The sequence below is a fragment of the Bombus pyrosoma genome, linkage group LG7 (assembly GCF_014825855.1).
Source record: "Bombus pyrosoma isolate SC7728 linkage group LG7, ASM1482585v1, whole genome shotgun sequence".
Lineage (NCBI taxonomy): Eukaryota > Metazoa > Arthropoda > Insecta > Hymenoptera > Apidae > Bombus > Bombus pyrosoma.
In genome coordinates this window covers 16309175-16336987 of record NC_057776.1, presented here as the reverse complement: position 1 = coordinate 16336987, position 27813 = coordinate 16309175, and the positions used below count along the sequence as shown (strand labels likewise).

The 27813-nt window shown below is 37.5% G+C and overlaps 1 protein-coding gene across 3 annotated transcripts in view; it reads left to right on the top strand.

Annotated features, from left to right (window-relative positions):
* The window catches only part of LOC122568847 (UPF0489 protein C5orf22 homolog), a 402800-nt gene that overhangs the window by 129823 nt on the left and 245164 nt on the right, over positions 1 to 27813 (top strand). The window contains exon 4 of one of the 3 annotated variants that reach the window (XM_043729059.1): positions 6433 to 6642. The exons of the other annotated variants lie outside the window; for them this stretch is intronic. Within the exon in view, the coding sequence (XP_043584994.1) occupies positions 6433 to 6436 (4 nt within the window). The 3' untranslated portion in view covers positions 6437 to 6642. Of the gene's footprint in view, positions 1 to 6432; positions 6643 to 27813 lie in introns of those variants that run through there. 3 annotated transcript variants of the gene reach the window in all.

The window sequence follows — 27813 nt, the reverse complement described above, 5'->3', positions numbered from 1 at the left end:
GTATACCCGTGACCTGGAAACCGCTGTTACGAAGAGAATAGAATTTAGTGAAACAAAAAATGCGAAATAAGGAGAGGCCCATATTATTGTGCCCTTGAATATAAATTATCTTTTGGGTTACAAGGTCTAGAAATAAAAGAGCTATAAGTAAGTTTCTATTGCTGTTTCTTGTAGCCTTCGGCTAGAGCTACAAGGTTAACATTTTGGTAATGTCCTTTGCTATAAATATATGAACGTCCCTATCATAGCTTCTTCTATCGTATTGTAACGCCATTGTTGAGAATTGCGGATCATTGTTGATAACCGAAATAATGTTATAGGAACACTAAATTTACACTTGGAATTAATATTAGAATAGTTATATATTTATTTTCTGGACGATTGCTAAGATATTCATCGATACACACTTGCACGCGTCTCAGCACTTTCTTCCATAACCCGACTGTTAACCGATTGAACTGTTTACATTCATCCGTTTTCGAGACGCCACGCACACACATACTTCCACATACTGATACTACGCATCTAACCTACTCCAGCACATAAAATTATACATATCTCGATAACTATAATTACAATTATACCTTTATTTATTTCAATATACCTTTCTATTACAAATTCATCCACTCGTTATTCTATCAGTCAACCTCAATATCTTTCAACAGGTGAACTTTAAAAATGCAAGCTTGCCATAAAATTTTGAGTATAAAAACTTACGATCGTGAGATATAGAAATTTTGTGAATAAAAAGATTCATTAAAGAAATTCTTCGATTATTATCCTTGAAAACTTTCTATACTTTAAAAAACATTCATTTTTATATAGTAATAACAGCTTAGCGTACATGTTGCACCTTATTCGTGTATATATACTTCTCGTATACGTAATGTACGTATAATTATAACGATATCTTTGATATCAAAACGATAAATCACGTTTATAAGAAGGAAACATACTAACAAACTCTCTGATCTGTTAACGATAAGTTCAATAAATACAGTCTCCGACTACCGATCCAATAATTCTTGTCAATAAATTTCCAATGTTCCATTTTTATCTTTGCATGAGCGTGGACGCGAACGTTCGTCCGCTTGGATTGACCAGCAGATAATGTCATTTATGCTTTTTCGTTGTATAATAAAATATCGATTTCGTTCTAGTTGACGGTGACTCGAAATAGTTTGGAAAACGGCGGTCGTTCCGAAGATATATCTGCGATAAGTGGCCATTCGTTTCAGGCCAGGTGATATAACGTGCGTGCCATTATATCTCGAAAAACTCGCCACGATCATTTTGCCACCCTGCGCGCGGATTTTCGTCATCGTCGTGTTATGACACTGGTCGGCACCTGTACTTACGTTCGACCGTTTTCCACGACTAAACGAATGGATACCGATCCGGTTTGTCCTTATTAGAGAAAAAGTTCGTACAATAATTGATATGTTTCTAAACGAGAGAAATGCAAATTTCTGGTATTTATGCTAGGAATATCGTTGGTTGGCGTAGAATAAATATCTTGGTTAGTCATTTTATTAATCATCTTATTGGGCCTGATACGACGTCCTGTTCGATTTAGATATCAAGTCCATGATCTCGTTTATGGAGAAACGCGGCTGCTGTTGCGAGATTATCGTTCTGTCTATTTTAAATTCCAGATTGGGCATAAAATGGCCACAATGTTGAAATTAATCGAAGATCGAATTACGTGAAACGAGATAAAAGTGGCATTCTATGGACTTGGATTCGGTTCATTGGTTCGATTAGAAAATTGATCAGATATTAGGATTATCTTATTTTTTAAATATTTATATTTAATTCTAATCATGTAGAGGTGAATTTAATTCACTTTAGTTTGGCAGAAGTTTCATATTACGCAAGAAAAATATTATATTAAGGTATTTAATTACAGGGAATTATACGTTGTATTTAGTTTTTGATTCAAGCTAACATATTTAAGAAATCAATAGAAGAACGTAAATCTCTGCTTTAAGTTTCATTTGAAATACTTACGCGATATCAGAAGCATATGAGATACAGAACATGTTAATAATCGATGCTCGTAGATAAATTTCTTTCTTCAGTACAAGATACATCAATTATAGTTCTTAATTTTGAAAAGTAACAGATCTGATATATCGTTACTATATATAAAATACTTGTTAGCGGTGCAGTATTATTAACTAGCAAAAGAGAAACAAAAATTCCGAATATATAGGCGTGCTTCCTTCGAATCAACTGGATGTTGTAGAGGTATAATTACATAGATACGTATATTGAGTATTACATTTGCGAGACAATAGTATAGAAGGCAGATTGAATTTAATTTGTTCCACTTTAATGCAGTTGATGAGAAATAAATGCTCCGTAACCAGGTCTTCGTACACAGGGTAAAAGCTATTAATTCCTGCAATTCGTTAAATGGACTTCCATTTAGACAGAGTACAGTAAAATTAAATAACTCTATCTTTTTACCAACAAATTAGTTGTCCTCCTTAAGAAACTTTCACGTCCTAATGATTTCATTCGATAATTTAAAATCACCAATCATACAAACTATTAGCACATAGGTTTTTTGAAAATTAATTATAACCGATTCCTGCAGGAAATTAACAAATTATCAGCTAATTCGAGTCGAGTAACATTCTTCCACATGGAATTCAGTTTAATATTCGAAAATTAATATACTCGAGCGTTCAGCAAATTCGCCAGTTATTATCTAATAAAACAAGTCAAACGGCATTCTCCGAACGTACAACGATGAGAAATCTCATTTGGTGTTTATCGATCCAAGTAGTAGTTAACTAGTTTAAACGGAACACGTCGATGGGATCGACCAGGTTTTCCTATGGAACAATAAGATGTTGAACAGCCGCAGGGTGAAATAGATAAATCCGTATGCGCACCCATATAGAAATAGACCTAACGATTACGTAATTCGTGCACAGTGTCCACACAGGTGCCTGGCCATTTACTCGCGCCTTACCCTCGCGCAAAATCCCCGGCCCCGATCGTAAAAACTTAACTGGCGTTTATATTTTACGTTTACGAGTTGAAATTGCGCCAGTCCGCCTATACGGTTATCGCGCATATTAAACTGGTTCGACGCCCTGACGTGCGGATTATACTACCGAAATAGTCGATCCGCTAATGAGTTACGAGACCCGGAATCTCGTTGCGTTTCACGCTTGTTACACGCTAGCGTTCGAACCTAACCCGCAAGGATAACTCGCTTTTATCTTCTCTTTTTTCTCTCTTTTCTTCTTTTCTTATTTCCGTAAGTTGGCAATTACGGATACAGGCAAGCGGCCAGGTATTATATTTAGAAGGAATTTATCCGAAGAAATGGAAACACGTTCCGTAATGTGTTGAATTCGTGATATCGCAGTTACTTGTAAAGGAATAATTTAGGATCTTCGAGGGAAAAATTAGAATCTCTTGATACGGATCGTTAATTTTCCGAGATCGAGCTATTAAAGATTGCGGAGTTATTTTAAACGTATTATTTGTGATTCTTAAAGGAAAAATCCGGATTCTTATGGATACACGTCGCTAGTTTTCCCAGATCTGAATTATAAAGTTCTTAGCTGTTGGTAATTTCATCGCAGAGTTATTTCGAGTGTGCCGTCTACGATTTGCGAAGGAAAAAAATCAGAAGTTCGTGATACGTATCTGATAAATAAACGTAACTGATAAATTTCTTGATTGTTGGTAATCTCATCGTAGAACTGTTCTAAGGAGATTATTTGGGATTTTCAAGGGAAAAAGACAGAATCTTTTTCTGTATTTCGTTTTAGTTTCTGAAAGCAGTTTCTAGTAAACTGCTCGATCGTTGATAATTTCATTTTAGGGTTATTTTAAAGGTATTATTTGTATCTTCGAAGAAAACAGCAGACTTAGATACCTACGGGTCATTAGTTCTCCGAGATAAATTAATAAGTTATTGATTATTTTATTACAAATTTATTTTAGCAAAATGATCCATTTATTTTAGATGCATATCGGTAATTTTCCAAAATCAAACAGATAATCCTTTTAGTTGTTAATAATTCTATTACGCAATTTCGTTTATAATTATATATATAATTAAAATTCTAAAGTAACTATAGAATGTATGTTGTTTATTTGAAAATTATACCGAGCATTATTTCTATAAAATATCTTATCAAACATTAAAATAAACACGGAATATTATACCGGAAAAAATTCTACTAGATTTTCTTGGCATTTAACATACACAGTTAATATAGAAAACAGTCATCACAGTATTTTAAATGCGAGATACGAAAAATTAATTGAGTACCGATATGATTCATGTTATCCGTTTCACTAAAAAATTCTTTTCCATAACCGGTAATTTATTCATATATATTTGGAACTTAAAAAGCAAGAAAAAGAAAGAGCGAAAAGTTGATCGATCGTTGAAACAAATTTACGCCGCGCGTTCGCTTTTTCCCCGCCGGTCCGATTTACATAACTAATCACGAGCGGCGAGATCTTAAAAATAATCGAACGAACCAATGCCGATAACGAGAAGGATTTCTGGTTTGCCAGAAGCAAGTTGCTCGTGTCGATTAAACATAGGAAAAAACACATGCCCGCTAATAAACGAGCACCGGAAACAAGTGTCACAATAATGGCAAACAACATATGTACTTCGTGATCATTAGCGACTACTTCGTACAGTCGATTCATCACAGAAACCGATTTCCTCTAGAAACGACGAGAAAGAAAAACCAAAGGGAAATAGGAAGAAAGAAGCAGGAAAAAGAGAGAAAAAGAGAGACATTCTTCGAATTAATTAGCATAGTCCATACTTGACCTCTCGCGAGAACTGAAATTCATTTACTGACCTTTATTTTAGACACGGATATCTGTTTCTTCGGATTTAATCACCGCAATTTCGTACGATTACTTCGTACGATTATTATTAATCCCCTCGATCGATGTTCACGAAAGAAAAAAATCCACGTGGATGATTTACTCGCGCGAATCGCGCGACCTAACTCGTTGGTGTATTAAATAGCTGACGAGTCGTGGCCGTGAACCACACACGGTATACACGGCGGTTACTTCTTGCTAACTCGCGTTGCATCGAGTCATCGATTTTTCTCGTTACCCGGCTTATGACGCTTGTCGGCTCCAGGGAAATTAATTAATTATCTACCGGTGATTAATTTGTGCGCGAACACGTTGTTATTTTGTGTCGCAGCGGGATATCCATTTCGGTGAACAGCTCGGTTCCCTTAACATGCCGAGAATTATGGCGTGAACGAGCCTTCGTCCAGGCGAGAGAAATCGATCGTCCCTCTTCCGTTGACAGCCAGAAAAGTTCGCATAAAATCCGGGAAATATCTTATTTCACTTGTACATAAGAAGCCAGAATTTTAACGATCGGTCACGATCGTATCTCTTTACTTCTACTTAATAACGTTCAGGTATCTGCAAATTAAGTTGAAGTAATAAGCGTTGTGAACGTTGCTCGGGGTGGACGGCGATAAACGATATGATATTTTAATTAATACATATATCCTGCGTTTGTGATCTGTGTACACTTGAGAAAGTTTATAGTTTGACCGGAGATTTTTGAAGTTTGCTAGCAAGTTATTCGAGCTGTAATTGAATACTCATTGGTAATTGAGTATCGAAGTGACTATGCGAAATTACTGAGATGGTAGGTAGCTCTTCTTCGTTAGAGCAACTTTATAAATCTTCACATTTGAAATTTCAAACCAATACCGAGTATTCTTTATTTGAAATTTACAGTTTGAAATTCTATAGAAAAGATATCCTTCGTCAACGTAATTTACATTCTTATTTCTATCGAATAAAAATTGATTATCTGAGCTACCTGGAATTCTGAAACGATCTATCGTCTAATCCCCTGCGCGATAATTTTCATCTTCTTATTTCATCAGCACAAATCGCTTTCAAACGTCATAAACATCATTCCGGTGATACTTTTTACGTAGTTTCGAATGCTGACTTTATTTCGTAATGTAGATTATTTCGTAATATAGTTTGTTTCGTAGTATAAAATCGTGCACATTTTAATTCGACCGAGTAACTTACGAGTAAACGATAAAATCAATCCAAAATATCGTATTTACGTTCTAACGATCATTTTGTCCAAAACGAGCAAGCATTTTGTCCGCTGACCAAACAAGCGTACGTCTGATTAAAAATTCCAAATCATCTTTGCATCTTCGATTCTCTGAAACTTTACGGAGGATCGTTCGACAGTAGAAAGTGACATCAATCGTCAGACAGGCTCTCTTGTTCATTTGTTCATATATTTTCTTTATTATTTTCGGATGATACGATGTCGTATACAACATCAAACGTTGGAAGTCGTACGACAGTCTATTGATTTACGATACATGTGTGCACGCTGTGCTTTCTCAATCCAACTGTTTTGTTCCTTTTTTGTTTCAGGTAAGCGCAAGGTGAAACTACGCACAGTACAAAGTCGCTTCTTAGCGGAGGGGACGACAATTCCGTGGAAGGCCATTTATGGGATTGTCCATTACTGGTAGCAGGTGACTGCCATGCGGCTACCTCAATGACTATCCATCAAGCGTTTGGAAATATGTGGGTCAGCCGTGAAGTTAATCCTCGATGATCGGGAAGAGTGATAAATTAAGCGCAAAGTTATGGCGCCCACCTTTGACACCACGCACCATTTATTGTTCCATTAACGTAACTATGGCCGTGTCGCGAATAGAAAGCGCTTTGAATAACTCGGTTCAAATGTCCCATATTAAATTAGTTTTCTTTGTAAGGTCCGTTGCACAATTCATTGGCAGCTTATGGAATTCTAACAGGACCTATCCACAGGATTATTATTCACGCGTATGATTTATCGATACGTCTTTGGTTCGATGTTGGTAATTGAACCGTGGCGATAAATATCGGCCACGTTTTTACGGTGGTCCTACCATTTATTCTCAATAAATACAGATGAGCCGTATTAATTATTTAGCACAAGGCCTCGGTAATAATTTAATTATAGAAAGTTATCGTTTTTTTTTTATTACTCCGTTGGAATAACTTTCTTCGTCATTTTTGCAAGATTGTTTAATCACATTTTTCGATATCAAGATTATTACGAGACGCGCAATTCCGATTAATTTTTTCAACAAATTTTTTTTTTAACAATTCTTCTTTTTTTCCGGTTACTGCTGTAAGTCCTTGGTAACGGTTTCCCTTCCTTTTTTCACGATGACTCAACTACAATATCTTCCGTGTAATGTTTACAGAATTTTTCGTTTCCTTATTATACTACGATGACTGTTACAAATTTTATAAAAGATCGTCGAAGAAGAAGTCGAAAGTTAAGGGTCTTTCGAAGTGTATTTTGCGATTTTCTGAAAGTGGCTAAATACGAAAATCGAAGGCAAGGTGTTACTGATAGGTGATGGATAAGTCAAAGGAGAAAACGTGGCAATTTTATTAATGAAAATACGCAACGAATAATACAGGTATTCGTAATGGACAGGAAGATTGCTGTAACGCATACTTATAAATAACCAACTTCCACCGGTAGATAATTATGTACGTTTTTATAAGTCGCGTCGTACATTGCGAGCGAACACTGGTATGAAAAATCGATGCAGTCGTACCCTTCGCGGTTAATTTCATTTCTCAACTCTGGGGGCAATTTGCATGGTGCGGCAATATTTTATAAATTTTCATAAGTCTCGCGTTTCATTAACCCTACGGCCTGGATTTAAATGACTCTTAAACGATGCAACGTACAAACACTCATAAATCACGTTCTGTGTTTCCAGTTGGTCGAAAAAAATTCACATCGTGGCCACTTTCACGAAGTTTCAGATATTCGTGTTTCTTTAAACGATACAACAATTTCTGTGCCAAAAATTCACGATTTAACAGAATAGCTTGGGATAAATCAACGTTCTACGTTGTAGTCTAATTCGGTAAGTTTTTATCTACGAAATTGTTATTCCGTTAAATTCTTCTTCTAAGTTTTCTTCTGGTATTCTCATTTTTCGATCCTAAAACGTGTTCCATTTTCTCTGCTTTTCCTCTTGGAATAACTAAAACGCATCGCGAAATAAACAAAAGTTACTGAAATATTCTAATACTGATCAAGAATCCAGCGACTTTGTCCTAACTTTTATGGATTTTTATTTATTTATGAAAATTCGAAGGATGCGAAAACGCATAAAATATCGAAGGTGGTGGCGTGCCCATTGTGATACTTAATAAGCGAAGCAAATTCCTGTTTAGATTCCGTTTCTTTAGCCATATTCGTAAAACACGTTCGCGTAAATTCATAAATCTGCGTATCGCGGAAAAATTCTCATTCAATCACACTCGCCCGAACGTAAATCAATTTTCCTCGGTACTTACTTTTCCTACCCCATTTCGTCTCTCAATATCGAGCCTTTTCCATACTCTCTTTCTTCTTACCTTTATACGCGATCGTTATCTTTATTCGATCGTTAGCGATTCTCACGAAACGGACCGCGTCGCAACATTTCCATCTCTCCTACGCGCGCGCGTAACTCGAGGGAAGATCAGCAAACGGGATAACGCGAGATCGGTATCAGAGGCTGCCGCGCATTCCGCTGGCCTGTTACAAGCATTGGGACATCGGAAACACCGCCTTTAACCCGAGTCTGCGCTCGCTGCAATCCGTCCAGCTATAGAGACGAGACAACCGGGTCGCGCTGCGAATACGGAATCCGTTGTTTCCGTATTATATTTCGCCATTAAATTGCTATGGTGTCTGCTCTTTAACAGCGGCGCACGCAGCAGAAAAACTTATTCGTGAACTGAGATACGAATAGTGGAATTAGGAACGGAAAGGTTGGTTAACGAGCGTAAAAATCATCGAACTGCTTGAAAACCGCGCGCCCTCGTCTCTTTGTACACATGCCGGTACTTTCGTTCGTCTATTTACGTCGCAGTTATTTATCTTTACTACTACCTGTCTCCGGAGCGTACAGTGTTACGCGCGTAACTGCACGTATCAGCGTTGAATCCCAATTGCTTCTCCGTTTTAGTTTTTGTCGGAGAAAATTGTGAGACGTAGTTTGGTGAGATTGATTGGTTGCAGGATAGGAGATTTCGGTCTTGTTCTTTTATTTGTTGCGACGTTTGTTGGATCTCTGTAGGTGCAGCGTTGATGTTACCTTGAATTGTAGGAGCGAAAGATCGGTGTAAATTGTTAGTTGTTAATTGTGTGTTGCGTATGTTGTTTCGCGAAGCTGTTAATATCTTGCAGAATAAAATAGAATAAAATAATAAAAATAATTGGTAGGGAAAAATAGGGTGGAATTCAATATTGATTTTCCTTTAAGGAATACAGGATTTAACTCGGGGTATAATTCAAATAATCTTAATACAGCGAATGATAGCAAATGATATTTTAATACGGATTGTAATAAGAATCAAGCTATTTGACGTAGCAGTAAGAAGAGATCTTTTCATACTATTTAAACGACATGTGATTCCGTTCGTGCAAATAACACAAATTTTACCATCCTTCGCGATTCTTTAATTTAAATATACAAATTTGAAACATTCAATCGAAATTTACATATATGGGTTTGAAATATAAATTTAAATTTCCATATGTAAATTAAAGAGTTGCATTCCATATGAGATTTTCTACGCGGAATTCAATCCAATTTTAATATCGTAAAACATCAGCGCTGCTAATTTCGCAGTTGGTATCTGCAGATTAATTTTCAGAACACTTTTATGAAATGTATAACGAATGAGATAACTGCACATAGCGATATCGTAAATATTAATAAAAATATGTGGCATTTATATAATGTTTATCTTTTTATAAAAATTACTCCACATAAAAGCGGTATATGGGATATAAAATATTACTTGTTCAAAGAAATACATCACATCCTATGAAAATGTACAGCATAGAAGTTGCGCAAAACATTTGTCCCAAAAATACCAGTGGAAGATTAGTATACATTATGAATAGCCATTTGAAACATACCAATAACAAGTGTTAAAATATGGCTAGTGTAAAATATACTTACATTAAATATACTTATATCAAATGTCATATAACTTATATATATATTTCCAGATTTGTTTCAAACATTACCAATACAATCGTGATAGACGAGTGTCGTAAAAATGCTAAGAAAATTTCTAAATGTCTGATACAACACACGTAATATTCAAATAACAAATTCAAAGAAGGTATTTACAAGTGTTGGAATACTTTCACGCGCCTATGCTTCGATTAGGAACGAGCCAAATCTCGTAACTCTCCGACATATACGTAAGTTTCGTCTGAGATAGAAGAGATATTTTGAAATAACTCGCAAGGAACAACCGTCGGATTTCATTTTCAACGAACTCACGCTGCGACCGGATTACAGACGTGCAATATAAATAATAAACTTCGTAATTGCCGTTAGAATTTCAGACGGTCTGCCGTACTGTGGAATATAAACGTATTAGACAGCTGGCTGGAAGATTTAGAAGTCTGGTTTACCGGTCGAAGAAGCGGAGGAACAGTCTTTATACGGTCGCCCTTAAATCCGCTAAATGTCCGACAGTTTCTCGCGCTCTTTCGGTCTCGAATTTGCGTATCTTGTACGTAACCGTGATTTACCGCTCCCTCGGTCCTCCCACTTTCTGAATTCCCTAGAACTCGCGTAGAGAACGTACCTACTCGGAGAATGTAACGGCCGAGTAACCATTCTCGTTGACTTTTTATCCGTTTTATGACGTTTTCGACGTTAATGGATGGCCTCTTTGATGGATTCATGGAGGAGTAAGTGGAATAAGATGAGAGGTTTTACGGACGGATATGTGAACGGTCTATTGTTTCCAAGATGACGATTGTGCGTGGTACTTTATGTGTAGCTAAAGATTTATTTATTTGTCGCAAGAGTTGATACGTAGCTGAAGGTTTATTTCGTGCAGTTATTTGGCTGAGATATCGATTGTGAATCAGAATCTCGCGACAAGTTTGTAGGAATGCTATTTATGACAGTGAATCCTTTCTTTTTATAGGTAGGATGTATAGGGAATTGCATAATAAAAGGGAGTGGTTCTTTTGTATAGCTAATAACGGGCAAAGTATATAAGACAAATTTGTCAAATTAATTGTAAAACAGATTGAAATATATGTAGAATGAACCTTATATAGAATATCTATGATATATAGAACACATGGGATTTTATTATCAGCACTTTATTTCATCCGTGCTCTTTCGTAAATTTTCTAAAAGGAACAGTTGTACAAAACAGACTTGTTCGATATTCTTTCTTGATCTTTACGTCAACGATCTTTCACTTCGTAAATATCCAATTTTTTTTTCCAACGAATGATCATTTGTTCGTACATTTTTTAAATATTAAACTAGCTTGCACAAAGCACTATTACGCTGTAAAACTATCAACACTAAACGAAAGTACAACTTGTATCAAATAAATGAAAATGAGAGATGCACGAAGAGATACGTTTCACGGAATATCACTGAAATCCACAAAATCCAAATTATTAAGCTATAAAATTTCTATGGAAAATCATTCTGGCCTTCTTATATTAAAAACATTCTATTTTCCACACTAACCTCATTCGAAGGAGAGGATTAAATTCTTATTTGCTCTCTCCAGCTCGCAAAACCTACCTGAACTTCGATATCTCTCGAATAAGTCACAACCGCGAAAGGCCAAATGTCGGAAAGATGATATTCGCGTTTTCGAAACGCGTTCTCATCTGGTCGGTTAGGATTTCGTAAAAATATTTGACCATCGTATGAAAAACGATCGAACGTAACTCGTACACGTAGTTGTTAGAAAGAAGTTTCAGTCTGAGATTTGCGATGATACGGAAAAATAGCAAATCCGTGGATGGTGTCGAGTAACTTCTCGGTTGGATAAACTCACTTCCTTCGTATAAATTAGCTTTCTCGTTAGGGTGGGGATGTCCGCGGGTCTTCATATATATTTTCGTCAATATAAATACGCGTATGGTGCGTGGTAAATAATATCTCTAGCGAGATGAGAGATGCACGTAGCCACGAGCGTCCGATGAAAGATATAGCGTTCGCTTCACTGCGACTGATATCGAGGATTCTCAATGATAGCTCATGGATTTCGTATTACGTTGAGTATGGAAATACGTGTTATTTATGGAATGAGTTACAGATTCTAGGAGTCGGCTGGTTTTACGTTCCGCTATTTGCTGCTTGGATTTATTTATTTATCGTGTTTACAGGATTTTTCGTTATTTCATAAATAGTGTCTCTATGCTTTATACACACAGATGACGGTATATCATAGTAGATGATTTGTTACGCGCGTTTTCCGTTGGAGCGGCTGTTAGTGACGGATATTGATATCTTATTTTATGATAGTTGGTCAGCGTTCATTTATTTTATGTCATAAATCATATTTAGATATGACGATATTATTATTAGTAAGACGCGAGATTGTGAGTGTATACCTTCTTGTGGCAGACTTTCAGGTTCTAAATTAATTAATATTTTATTATTCCATGCTGGAAATATTTAGAATAGATTTTATGATCGTCTGAAAATAATTGAAAGAGGAAAGCGATCATTGTCATAGCACGATAATAGATTCGATTATATGTAAACTAGTCTTTGTTGAATTGGAATATAGAAAGAACGCCTCGTCTTCTCTATAATTGCAATATGGATATAAAAGGAAACATGTGGATTTAAGACTCGGGAGTTTAACTGAGCCATTTATAACGCAAACGTAACGTGAAACGAATATAAGATATTAAATTCATTAAGGTATCCAACTGTACGAAATATATTGCAACTTCTAAAAGAAGTAATGCAATATTAATTGCATCAGAAAATTATCATAAAGATTCCCATGGAGACCCACTGAGTATGCTTTATTAATTGCGTCCACGCATTACGAACTTCCAAATCGTTTTTCTTCGAATCGAACGCTTACGAACCCTCAGAAGAAGAAGAAATTCCTCATCTCCAGTTCGCTGTACCATCTCCGTCCCCTTCTTCGTAATACCGTCAATTAGATTATTTTCCTGCACAACCTACTTACACTCTGATTAATGGAAAACAACGCCAGAATCCAGTTATCCGAGGCTCGTCATTAATAAGTATGTTAATTTTTACGATCTCGCGTCCAATACAAAATCAACTTCCTTCTCCTCAGCTGTGCTACCTCGAAAATCTTAATCATTTCATTTTAATTTCCCCTGTGTAACTTGCACGTGAATTTAGTGATCGATTCGAGATTATATCCGTAATAAACGGATTAATTCCATATTGACAGAATCGCATGAAACAAACTCGTTATCCTCGTTCTTCCATACTCGTACGATGAATCGCGATGTTATTTTGCTGAACCGAAAATCGTTTTCACCTGGATGTGTACTACACGCGGACCGGTGTCGAACTTGCCAGCGATTTCACCGGGTCGATTCGCCTCCTTAATTAATTATGTACGCGTACGTGTTTCGAGAGATACGGCTGCGAGGTGAGAATCGAGGGTAATTGGAGTTCAAGCGATGTCGCGATCCCGATGAAATTATTATATCGACGGGCAACGGGCTATCGAGACGCAATTCGTACACGTCGGTCGATGAATTTATTTTCGTTATATCTCGGCATTTGTATCGATCGGGTCAACTTTCACCGTGGGAAACCGCGCTATCATGTTCAGCTTTTTTTTTGTGTGTACAAATTGATAAATATAACGTGTATGAGGATTCATTTGGTGGAATTTAGTGGAATTCTTGCGCGAATAACTTCGTACTTTATCGAGTATCTCGATTAATTTCTCTGTTAGTTTCTTATGTGCAACGTTATTTACTTTCTTTTCGTAGAACGTTCGGATAGCTATACAAATATTATTTTTTACCTTTATATAATCGTAAAGTCACTGCTACTACTTTGTGTAATAAAGTTTGTATATGAAGATTTTTTCTTGAGTGCAGGAAGAAAGGAGAAGGAAGAAACAAGAGAGGAAATGCGGTTCAACTCATCCTCTCGTTAATATGACAAAATATTATTTTTCTAATTATTCGGATTACTACTGTTTCTTGAATTAAGTAAATTTAATTGTCTCTAGACACTGGCGAAACGCTGAACGCTAAAGTATCTTCCAATCGATGGAAAACGATAGTAGCGAGATCGCGTCGAAGTCACTGCAAATACAAATCTATTCGTCTATTTTTCAAAACGATCAAAAGATCAAAGATTCAATTAATTTCTAAAAATTGAAAAGTATACATACGTATCACATACTTATGCTATATCGTTTTGCGCGCCTTGTAAACGAATAGCTAGAAAGGCTCGTACTCGAATCTAATAATTTATAGTTTGACGTTACACCAGGGAAAAGTTAGCTAAAGAAACAGTAGTGGATAAATATTTTTCCATGGCAGGGAGAAATAATTCTCGCGGTATCTGTTGCGTGTAATTTCATCGGAAACGTTACTTCACGTTCGAAGGCAAGAAAGATCTAGCGGCGGCATAAATCTTCATATCGATGTTATACGTGTAGGCCATTGTGAGCCAATAGGCGACAAGTAATAAGTTATTTTCACGACCGTGCTTGCAATTGTAAACGCGGACAGAAATTTATGACCGACGAGAGAACAAAAGTTTCCCCGGATATTTGATTGGAATGTCTTGTCCCCGCTAGTCACACCACGTGGTACACACATTCGATCGTAGTTTTATTAGCAGCGATAACTTTTACAATCCTCTGGCGACATCTAACAAGAATGCAAGATTCTCTTATGAAATGCGTGTAAAGCAGTATCGAGCGACGTGTACACACTTATAGCTTACGATCTTTGTTATAGGATTGCGAGCCTGCAATGGAGAAATTTATTTAATTAATGGAGTAGTCTCTGAGTTTCTTAGAAATACGTGTCTGTTGTATCGATTTCAATAGCGAAGGATTGATCGAGGATCGACGTTGCGTTACCGCGACGTATTATTTGCAATTCTACTCCATCAATTTATATCACCGTTTCTTCGTATTCCGCTCTTAAAAAGGAATTTTAAGGATTAGTTCAATATTGTTTTCGTTACTATTTCTTCCACATGGATTCTACAATTTTATGAAATTTACAGAGATTGAAATATTTGTAACGTCGTGACAAACTATCGCTTAAATGGGTTAAGTAGCTGTTAGTACGATCCTTGCTGCGAAGAAATTAAAGTTTGTGACAGTATTTTGAGCAAACGTTTGAACACCATATGGGAACGCAGAGATTGTTTGAAGAAAAATTGATGGATTCCGTGGAATTCTTAGTGTTTTTAAGCTACTATCCTTAAATTCACGTTGCAGGAATTAAAAGAAGTATCTTGCTTTACTTAATACTATATTACACATGTGCAAAATGTTGCTCTTAAATTTCCTAATTTACGGAGAAATCTCAGAAGATAAAGGTACTTTCTGATTTCCCTACTAATTTAACGGAAGCATTGGTGGTTACGTTCCAAATAATCATAGTCTCCAGTGATCCGCCGTATGATCCGAGTAATAGTTTTTTTATTGCAATCATCTTTCTCGGAGTTGTTAATACGTTTAAAATAAACGATTCGCCGCTTAATGATACGGAAGAAATACAAGCCGTGATTCCTCGTAAATGCATAGCGATGCAACCGATATAAGTTGTTCACTGGGAATAATGCGTTCGCCAAACCATAATCATCAAAAACACACACAAACTAAATAACACGATCTGAAACGATTGAAATCTGCATATCGGCGAAAAAAATGACACTGCAGCGTCTCAAAAAATCCACAAAGATCTGCACGCCAATTCGAATCAGCAATGCAAATATCATAAAAAAAAAAAAAAAATGTATTATTTCTCTGAAACAAAAAATCTTTAAGCTATTTAACATACGCGGGTCCTGTATCCGATCCAAATCGACGCGATGGGCAGTCCTGGTACTGACAGTGCGCAAGAAATATAGTCGTAGCTATAGGATTATGCGAGGCATAATGACTACACGTGAAACCAGGTATCACCGCAGGTAGAATACGTCGTTCGGCTAATTGCACGTAATTATCGTTGCAAGGATCGCTATCAAAGACGAAAAAACATCGAAAGATAAAGAAGAAAGATGAGTCTTAAAAAAAAAAAAAAAAAAGAAGGAGAAGCCAACGTCCAGGTGAAAGGAGAAGAAACTGGCTACCGAAATGATCTCGATCTGACGGTCAGACTGTTGTTACCGACGTAGAGTCTATTGAATTATTATGCTCTTTTTGCTCGAGAGACACGAGGAGGAGATTCAATGGGAGGCAGCGAGAGAAACGCGAGAATTCTAGCGAGGAGATAATTAAGGGTGACGAATGGAAGGATCTTAAATGGATGTTTAGTGTGTGTCGAGCGGCTGGCACCGGCACAGATACCGCGGACAGCAGGCGATGAGAAATCGCTGCAAATTGCGAGGAGCGATCGGTATTTGTTCGCTCTGCCGGTCGCCATTCTTGGCTTCTGCTCTCTACCGTTGCTTTGCTTTCAAAGTGTTCATCTTCGTAGCTGCTGGACAACGACAGGGACGAGGCTTGCCTCATTTCCAGCCTATTATCGCGTCTCGCTTGTCTTCCTTATTTTGTGCTATTCCACGTGTTTCAATTGCACTTCGACGCGATCGCTTCGAAAGCGGTTCTTCTTCGACGAAAGTATCGATTGTTTCTCACGAGAGGCTCTTAAGGCGCTTACGGAGTGCCGAGAGGAATGGTGTGTACGTCAAAAATAAGAGTTTATATATAAAGAAAGGGATAATGGTAGATCTACGAGACGTGTTTTGGATTCAAGGAAGAGGCAACGTTTTAGTGGAATTTTAGTTTCCAGCGAACCGTGTTTAAGTAGAGAGGAATAGCGGCTATAAATTTGTGGTACTTTGGCTCTTTCTTAGACATTGAAAGCTACTTGTTTTTAAAGCGACGCAGTTGTACCTTTATCGACTATTTCCAACTACTATCGGATCTATATGACAAGAGGCAAGTACATTGAAAAGACGATCACGTTTAGAGAATACTTTAAATTTCTCTATTTCTCGATCACGATATTAAGATTGATTAGTTAACAGCGACTTAAGTGCAACTGCGAAATGGAAATATATTAATTTCTTGGAAATCTCAACTTATAGATTATAATTATACGATTGAACGTAGTTGAAGATCGATCAAACGTTACCTCGCGTGTTATTTTAGTGCTGATGTTTATGACAGCAGTAGTTAAAGGTTAAGGAATGTATCTGTTAATTTCGACCACTACCTTAGAGACACCCTATATGCTCTCGACATTTCAACCAATTTTCCATAATCCTACCTGTCAACAAGAAACGTCAATTTGAAGGATATATACATGTACATAATGGGAACGTTTCACGCGAGGATCGTGCCAGGATGGCAGCTGCACTGCCACGCAACAGGACGATTTTCCAGCGAGAAAGAAACGAAAACAGAATAATGAAACAGAGAAATTAGAAGCGGAGGTGAAATTATTGAGCTCTTTCCCTTTGAACCGTCGTTCTTCGAAACTTTATACGTAGCCAACCGCTAAAAGCGATCGCGTGTCACCTTCACATGCCGCGTACGCAAAGAGAAAGAGCGCGATATCGTTGGATTCACTTGAGAAGCAACCTTAATGATCCGAGGCATCGCGGTTGATTTACGCACTGCAGCACACGGTACAACAGCTTTGTCTTCCGGGATCGGCTCGTTAATAAAATTTTCTGTAATAGAGGGCTTCGTCATGTTGGCCCGCCGGCGGAACTCGCCTGTTTTATTATTGAAAACCGCCATAAAGCCAGATAACATTCCGTATGCATTCTATTCTAACACTGGCCGGGGACAGCGGTTACGCGGAACTAGAGGCTGAGCAAGTACAAGGGAATACGAAGAGTAAGGAGAGAGAGAGAGAGAGAGAGTACGAAAGAGAAAAAATGGACATGGCCGCAGGGTCATCGGTGAGAAACGATAAGACAAAGCATGCGCCTGCGGCAACAACGATGCTGGAATTTTAAATTTGTCGCACATGGATGGATGGATGCATCGATGGGCGCATCGATCTATGCGAAGACTGTTAATCGATCACCTCTGCCAATTCGGCCGAATATCGATCGTGTAAATCGATGGTCCACGACGATTGGAAATTCTGGTTTACCTGGGCGATGGCAAACGACGCACTGGTATTGGACCGATTTGTTCGACGAATTTTTGTTTCTACGTTTTTTTTTCTTCCTTTTTGCATCTCTTCTTCTTCTTCTTCTGCCTCTTTTTCCGTTATGTTTTGTCGATACTTTTTGCGGTTCGTTAAGAACATAGATGTTCTTTTAATCTAATCGGAGAATTAAAGTTTCAAGAAATTCGTGTGAAAGACGTTTAGAACGTGTTACAGGACGTTTATAGGATGTTTATTTAATGTTTATGTTCGGTTTCGCTTGACAGTAATGTTTTTGTGAATTTAGTGCCGTATTAGATTTTAAGTGTTGTAACATTGTAGGGAGGCGGAATTTTATACGTTGGATAGCGGTTTAATGCCTGTTGATTAAGCTTAAGAAGCATGGAAGAAAACATTTATTAATGGCTTGTGTAAATTTTTTTCTTCTCCTTCTTTGACTTCTTCTTCGTCGTCTTCTTCATCTCCTTCTTGTACTCCTCCTTGTATTTCTTCTTATACTTACAAGGTACTTCATTTTATTTCACGAGAGAAATTATTCAACGTAATTAGTTGAAATTAAACAAGAACATGATCGCAGCATTGCCCGATAATTTATACACCAACACAGTTGTTCCATGGCTAACAGGAATTAATACTACAAGCAATACTGGCTTCAATCGATAAAACGTATAATTATTTAATAATTTCTTCCTCCCTAGATTATTTCTGAGCTCCTTCTTAACGTCGTTTAATAATTTATCTATTTACACAATTTATTTACAAACCGTCTTTAAAACGCATATTAAATTATCGAATATAAGAGAATCTTTCCAACAGTTGCTAACGTCAAAACGATTAGAACGATGCATTATAAATAAACTATTGTAGCATTAGGATTTCCTAACTTCCAGTTTATACATCCATACCTTTAAAAATCCACAGAAAGTTCTATAAGTATCATACAGCAGTATCGTAGCAATAAGACAATCTCAATATTTATGTTCATCAAAAAAAATCGACACGATAAACAAGAAATACATCAAATATCGAGATCTATCAATGACAAGATTGAAAGAAATCTTCTCGGCATTTATCTCCATGGAAACAATTTTGTACAGCAATAAACGAAAAAACAGAGCAAACATTCAAATTCCCTAACAGCGAAGTTGCTCAGCGGGTGCACGTTGCTCAAAGGCTACCAAAGTTTCATAAATATTATACAGCGAGGTCCGATGTCCCCTCTTAGATAAAAGCGAGCTGATATAAAAAAAAGGAACGGTATACATCGGTCCTATTAAAAGCGTATAAAAATCCCAAGACATTCGGGGCCGCGTAACGAGACGATGCCTGGAGAGAACGTGTCTCTCATTTTTTCCACGATTCGAGAGGTTCGGTATGGGGTGCACGTGGCGCCTCGTTAAGGGGTTAACCTACGACGTGCTACCGTGTAGAAGCGTGGAATGCGGATCGTCGTCCACGGCAGCTGCGACAGCATTTTACGACGATAAAGGGACACTTTTTCTCTCCTTCGCTTTTTTTCTCTCTCTTCTTCCTCCTTTTTTTCCTCCATAAGAGCCAGCCCTTTTTCGCGCGTTAACGCGAAATCAAGCAACCAGAAGACTCGGTTACGTACAACGACTGCGGGAACGGTTTTTCAACGTTATCGCCCGGTAATATCGAATGCTAATTCACGTCGTGTTACATATACGAGTGACTCCTGCATCCTCCAGGTGCAGTTTCTCCGTTAATGCGCCGCCGAATAAACGTCGATGGAAAGTGGAAGACAAATATGGAGCAGTTGGAAATGTCCAGGTAGACGGCCACTATTATCGTTACCCCTCAATTATTCATTTCGTTAACAACTTTATCTGGCCCGAGTTAGTATTTCATGCGACGAATCGCACCAGTGTAATTCCTTGCTCCGCTTAAGCGTGACAAAGTTGTTGATCAATTTACTTGCGCCAAATGCGTGTACGCGCCTCGATATTTGTAGGACCGATTTGTAAGATGCTTCGGCTTTGTTATCTGCAGTTTCATAGACTCGCGTTAGGAAGAGAAGGAACAGATTGAAGCGGAACAGGATGATCGGAAATACGCGTATGCGATGTCATTCTGCGAAATGAATAGATTACATGGCTCAATCCGAGAAAATGAACAATATAAAGTCTTTTAAGGATAGATTTAACAATTTTTTTCTATTTTAAATTAAAAAGTTTGATCGTTGTATGTCACCAAAGAAAAAAAAAATCGAAAAGTCTTAAATCCATAAAATTTTCAGATCATTAAAAGTTCCAAAATTGTAAATTTACATAACTTCGTAAGACTTACAACTTGTTAGACGAGTCAACAAAGACCGTTTTAATGGCAAATGTAATATTTCTCGCGATCCTTGTATGAAATTTTCATTTTCTTCAAAAGGACACTGCATTATTTTACATACGTAATGCGCATCAATATATCACTGGTAGCAAGATATAATTTTTATAAAATGCGCCAGTCGTCCGAAACTTTCTCGTCGATGAAATATAGTCATTATAAAATATACATACGACATACGTGTAAATATTATATAAGAAAGATTATACAAATTAAAATATCAAAGAAGCGAAGCAAAATTGAAATAAAAATTCCAACACGTGCATGGTGGTCGAACAACGTGCGCGTGTTACGGAACTCCGACGCAAAAAATTTCACTCGAAAAACTACCTGAACAACTGTCACACCTTATAGTATAACACCAGACTCGCAAGAATATACGAAAAAGTCCAAGACTCGCCTATCATAATCATCTCTGCCCACCCTATCAAACGACATCGAAGTCGAACACGGCTACCCCGGAGATCCCAATCTCGATCGATGCTGCACGACACCTGCACGACCAAAATTCTACCTACATTGTCCATTCACGGGCATCGATACTACCGAACTATTCCAACTTCCGGGCGACTGGTTGACACGGGCTACTCATCCGGCGACTAGAATCGCTTAATAACGGCCGCGTATCAAGCGAACCATACGAACAATCGGCGTATCTCGGCTCGAGATCTTCGTTCACACAGCCGGCGATCAAATATTTATAGTTGGCTGGCCCTTATACGAGGGCCAGGGTCTTTTTTATCTCGCGCCACGTATGGAGGAGAGACACACGGAAGGTCGAAAGTCTCCTCCGTGAATCGAATACGATAGGTATCGTCGGTTTCGACGTAATTAAAGCAACAAATTCTCGCAGCCGCGTTGGCGCCCAACGTTCGGGCTTTTCGTATCGTACGGTGATCGGTCTTTCTGATGAATCGCCACAGGTGCGTGTCCTTCTCGATATGGAGCTGTGAGTGTAAGAATAATTATGAAACTGAATGTTGTGTAAGCTGGTCACAAAATTACGGTATTATGTGCTGGATTTCGAATGATAGGATTCAGTACGACGCTTGAAACACTTACCTGAGGACAGGTTTGCTTCGGGTTGATTGCGCGTTAAAAAGTTTGTAGCAAAATTTTGATATTTTTGTTTAGAGGTTGAGAGAGGTTGACGAGCTTGTGGCTATGACAATTTATTTATGTCGTATTTCTAAAGAGGAACGTTTACTAATCGATGTATTTACTATTTTTTACTATTTTTATTTTCGTAAAAGTAAATATTGAGATAGAATAAGACAGAGTCAGAAGATAGCGTACATGAAATTTGGTTATTGTCTGGAAATGTCACATCTACAGATCGAATTATACGTTTAGTGTTCCGTGATGGATAGGATTACCAGGACTTTCTTGCACGATAATATTTCCCTTTAGAAAGTTATCCATTGTATGGAAATTTGTCAGTAGGTGCTGACAGTTTGTAACATACGACTTGTGAAATTTCGTTCATAACACTGAATGAGTCGGATAGGAATACTTAGACGTCGTGGTTGGACAATTCTGGAATTGTAATTAAATCTGGGACTGTGTGCCGAATTGACGAAAAGCTCGGTTAAAGTTGTTTCGTACGATCGAAGTAAATCATTAATTTATAGATTGTACAGAAGAAAAATAAATTATCGATTTAAATATTAAATGAAACTCTAATAATATTTTTACTGAGATGGAAGCAGTTAAAAATAATGTGCCAATTAATTTACTGAAAATAGAAATCAAATCTCGTAAAATTCGCCTATCAACTCTGATCCTCTATAAAATAATTTATTCTGTATCGAAGCAATGTTTCGTAATTATTGGATAAACGGCGACGACCCAATTAACACTAACGCTCGGCTCTCGGTCCTTTTGCTCGTCGATGCGTACCAAGAGACTGAGACTTAACGAGCGCCTCGCGACCGATTCCTATTTGGAGAACGGATTGCTCGTTCATGGTGGTGCACGCTGCTGGCAGTGCTGGTTTCTGTCTCTTCCGTCGATGGAAAAGGCTCAAGTGGAAGAATCCGTTTCGAACGACTTGTTTCGTAATGGCGCACGGCGGCATGGCAAAGGGATTTTGAACATTTTAATTGGGTTCATTGGAAGATTCACGAAATAGCTTCTTTAATTATGCTGATTGATAGCGTATGGGTGAGATTCACTGATATTGCTTATTCCTTAGTACGTTTTAACTTCTACAGTATCCAAAAATAGTGGAGTATTCCGTAATACATTTGTCTTTACTGCGGGCAAAGAAGACGATGTCTCGAGTCTAACGAAGACAGCGGTAATATGAGTTAAATAACAATTGTTATTTCTTAAGATTTATATCTTATTGACCGTTTCATTGATTTAACGAATTTGCTTCCTTTTAATTGAATTTATTTCTTTTTAACGCGTGTATAAAGCGAGTTATTTAAAATTTCCATTTTATCGTACGCGTTACGATAAATCAAACGAATTCGGCTGAAGAAATCTGAAAGAAAGTATAAGGTAATTTTGCGGTCGCTTAATATCTGTCTACAAGTAATTTTACGAAAGTATTCATATTTTTGGAAATATAATTAGTAAATTGTTTCACCTGGCAAATATAGTAGAGAACACTATGCTTTGACTATCCTATATATCTGTTCATGTGGTGTACATTCTGTGCAATTTTCCACCTTCAAATTTCCTATGGATACGTGAAAATCCGCAGTCCAATCGCGAGAAACGTTGGAATCTCTAAACAGAGGATAAAAACAGAAGGCGGAAGCAGGGAATATTCCAAGCAATCATTCAGAACGATTCAGAAGAAAAAAGTGATGGAAGATTCGAAAAATAGTCCACCTGAAGAGAGTACCGTCTAGGAAATGAACCAGGCTCACCTTTTTTACGGCCGATTGAGCAGCGGTCGTTGCAGATGATCCATGAAACCCTCGACCGATTCCGTTTTTCTTCGCGGTTGTCAGCTTTCAATTGCACCTCTGTGCATCTGGATTGCCCTCGAATCTTCGTCATCGATTTTCTTAGACTATAATTAAAGAATCATTTCCGCTCGACACCAGCACGGAAATTGCTAGCGCGACGACTTTAATCGATCGTGCCGATTAAAGTAATCGCCTCGATATCGAACATCGAATGTCTACGATCGAGATCCTGGAAGTGAAGGTTGGGTGGAAACGTGGCCGGTAATTTGACGTGGCAAAAGGCAAAGCTGATCGAGCGGGTCACATTAGCAAACTGGTGTCGACAGCGGCGACATCGATCTACGATCAAAAACGGATGATTTCTATTTAAAAAAAAAACGTCGTTTCCACGCCCATCGGTTTCTCGCAGATGTTTCTGTATGCGATCAGACGGAAGGGACCTCGTTGACAGGGTACACGGTAACTTACACAGCGACAATGATTAAATATTGCAATCAAGATGGTTCGGTTTAGTCCACTGTCAGATCCTCGCATCGAGATTAACGTGACACATGTACAGCATAATGCTAAATGGATGTTATGAAATTCACGATATCGGGCAGGTTTAAGTTAACGATCGAATATTGTGTAAATTAGTGTTCGATCGTATAGTTTTTCTTCGAGTTAAAAGACTCGCAAGCGTAATAATATCGGAGCAATAATTTGACAGAAATTTTTAATTAGACGATTGCTAGGTTAATCCCTGAAGCAAAGTAAAAGATATTGAACAAAACTCGTTAATAAAATACTCGTATTGTAATATTTAGAGGCTGAAACGAATCTCTGCTTAGGTTGCGTTTCTATGTTCGTAAAAATATAAATCTGTATAAATATTATTTTTTGCCCTTTTTTCCACTGATCTATAAGTATAAAGCGTTACTTCGAACATCGTAGGATCGGAATTTATAGCGACGTTTGAATGAAATGTTATCTTGATCATTGTTAATCAATAAAATACATATTTGATCGTCAAATTGCGTCACGAAATTAAAAAAAGTCATATTTTTCCGTTCAATCACTTGTTTTATAAAAACTGCTCGCCGAACTTTCTACGCTTTCCAGCCAAAGAAAGAAATTAATATTCTTTTACTTGAATGGCAAAAAGTTAATCGATACGTATTTATTATCATTTTTTTCTCATTTGTAGATTTAATATGCAGGCTACATTGGTTCGGAATCACCCTGTATGCATAATACATATGCAAACGTGTTTGAAATATGCGTGCGCGTTGACACGAAGCGGCTCGCGAACAGGAAGGAGGATAATGACAGTGTTCGCGTTCGCTCGATCACGGGTAGTCACGGTTTTCGAGAAAAAACATTTCGTTGGCGGAGAAATAATCGCGCGGGAATACACGACCGGCCTCAGGTGCCCCCATAATGAGTGGTCCTCGCGACACGCCGTAAATTTTCAGTGTCAATACACGATGCACCTGGTAGCCGAGGCAAACTTAACGAGATCGTTTCGACGTTTCTTTCATTTCGTCTCGTGAATCCTTATTATTATTGGTTCTCGCACGGAAATTCGAGACGTCGTATTTATTCATGTCGCGATCTCGAAATACATAGGAATTATCATGAAACTGTTTTATGAATTCTTCGTTGTGTGTTTATAGGGGTGTGTCGAATTATTCGAAACGAATCGATCGACAGTTTCTTTGCAGCAGGTATTCGAAGCTCTTTCTTGACTTGTTTGTCAGATGCAGGGTAGGAATTAGTATTCTCTTTTCATGAACTTTCGTATCCAAGTTTTATTCCGCTATCTCTCTATCGTGTTCGTTTTATGAATCGCTCATGAATTACAATTCGTATTTCATGATTTTTCTGCTGTGTTTCATTTTCATGCGAAATTTTGGTGCGGCACGGGAGTCGTAGAGCAAACGATTCTTGTTTCAATTTGTTTGAAGAATTCTTATTTCATAAAGTTTCGCGGTTTAACGAAATAGTTTAGATCAATGTTCTAATTAATATACGATATAATATTTTGTGCAAATAAGTTTATACAAAAATCCTTCTTCCTCGAGCTACCGTCAAGTTCAAGCTTTTGTTCTTCTCTTCTGAAACTTTATATCTTCCACGAAGACTCGTTGTGAAATATAAATTCGTCGTACGGTATATATATAATTAGAGGGTAAAATAAAATAATTTAGGGGATAAAAGATCGAAACGATGGAGGAATGGTTGAAGAAGGAAAAAGGAAAGAATGGTAGGAAGAAACAGGAAAAGGTAAAGAGAAAGATGTTGGAAGAAATATCAAAGATTAAAAGGTGCAATAAGCAAACGGTTGGCTGGCGGAAATGACAGTTTTAAAATAGGAATAACTTCTAACGTAGACTATTAATATGTACGAACGATGTTAATGGTAGCGTAAGAATAAATTGTGAAAGGATAAATCAGAAGATCGGATAAGGAAATGTACGATTAGAAAAAATGATACGCAAGTATAATTTTCTGGTGGCAAAGTCGAAGCAAAATAAATTATTATTATTATAGTTACGGATATTCAATCTTATCCACAAAAACATAACGATACCAAACTATGTAGCTACTAATTATACAAATTTCCAGTCAGAAAACATAATTCATTATGTAGAAAAGTTCTTACCAAACATGCTCTGAACGAACATCCATCTGGGCCGCAATTAAACCAGGAACTCGTAAAAAGAGTATCCCCTTTTAAAGCAAAAATATATTCGCAGGCCATATTCGTCTTTCACGAATGAAGTCATTAGCCAATCAGACTTAACCTTAAGTTAAGGCTGGCCAAAAACGGCGGAGGTTTAAAATTCACAGTCGGTCGTTGCGATAATTACTATCCGCGTGTTGTTTTTTTGTGCCGGAGGAAACAGGTCGGGGCTTCCAGAATTCGTCGACCGAAACCTTCCTCGTTGAGGTTAGGGGTCGACTATTAAATTGTTAATCCTCCGTTTAAACGTCGAAATTACGGTCTGTATTCAACGTTGCACGCGGAATATATAATTCAACGGAATTGCGCCACCCACGGTTAACAATCTTAACATCATAATTCAAAGAATGGGTCGTTTGGCTCGTGAACGTTATACTTTTAATATTTCATACGTTGGCCCGCACGAAACCTTAATTGCGTAATTATTCTTAATCGGACGTGTCTTTTTCTCTTCGCATATTTGTGGAATTTGACTCGCACAATTTATCTACGACGCGTACCAGCAGTGAATTTTAATATGTTAGAAATAAATCAAAATATAATAAATGAAGTAAAGAGCACAGGAAAAAAGCTATGACAAGCGTTCATCTATTTGTTTTAATCTTATGAGTTTGACGCTAGATTAGAGGGACTCGTTAAATAAAAAGATACAAGCTTTTCCAAGGTAGCTGATAAATCTACGAAATTTTGTAACAAATTAATAATAGCATAACGTTATGAACTAAAGTCGGATAAAAAGAAGGAAACTGGTGATATTGTATGAAAAATAATACTGGTAGAACTGTAGAAAATTGATTAACATCGAATTGAATTTTAAGATTGTCTTTAGAAACGTAATATAACGTAGGGTAATAACAAAAAACAATAATCAAGAATATCTAAATTCCTTCAAAGATAACGTTAATATAAAATTCCAAATCATTTTCTTTTTAAAATGTAGATTCTATAATCTTCAGACCATTGAACTGTTAAATTTCATTTATAGACCATGGTGCAATGTCCTTTCCTTAAACGTCGTTCTAGAAGGACTTTGCAGAAGGGCGTGACGATGAACCCGTCATTTCCGGTGACCGAGCATTACGTTTTATCTGGCGTATTTTTCTCTTGTGTAACTGGCTCCAAAGTCTGTCCACCAGAGTGATGTTTCCTTGATTATAGTCGGTCGCTGCCGTGGTCAGCACGAAAGATAAATCGTTTGCAATCGAAACTAAGGCCCAGGGCGATCGTGATCATCACCTGAAATATCCAGTCTCCGGCCTGATTGCGATTCTCATTATCCCGAGCTACGTCTGACAAGATTACGTTATGTAGGTACGCTACTTTTTACTCCCTTCGATGCAGCCAGCTACTATTCCCTCTGATTCGTCAAAACAGCTATTAATCTCTCTCTTTCCGATTCGAGATGCGGATCGGGATATTTGTTACTTTGAGGTTTTCGATATGGTAAATGGTATCGATATCGATATCGATTCTTCATAGAACAGGACATTATAATTAAGAAAGTGAAACATGTACCTATTACGTTCTGAACGATGATGAATAGTTTTCTGAGTATCGTTCTCGTTCGTACATTCATAGTTGGGGTATTTGAAGTTTGTATCGATAGATGTTGTAGACACGTTTATTATTACCTATTATCGCCTATT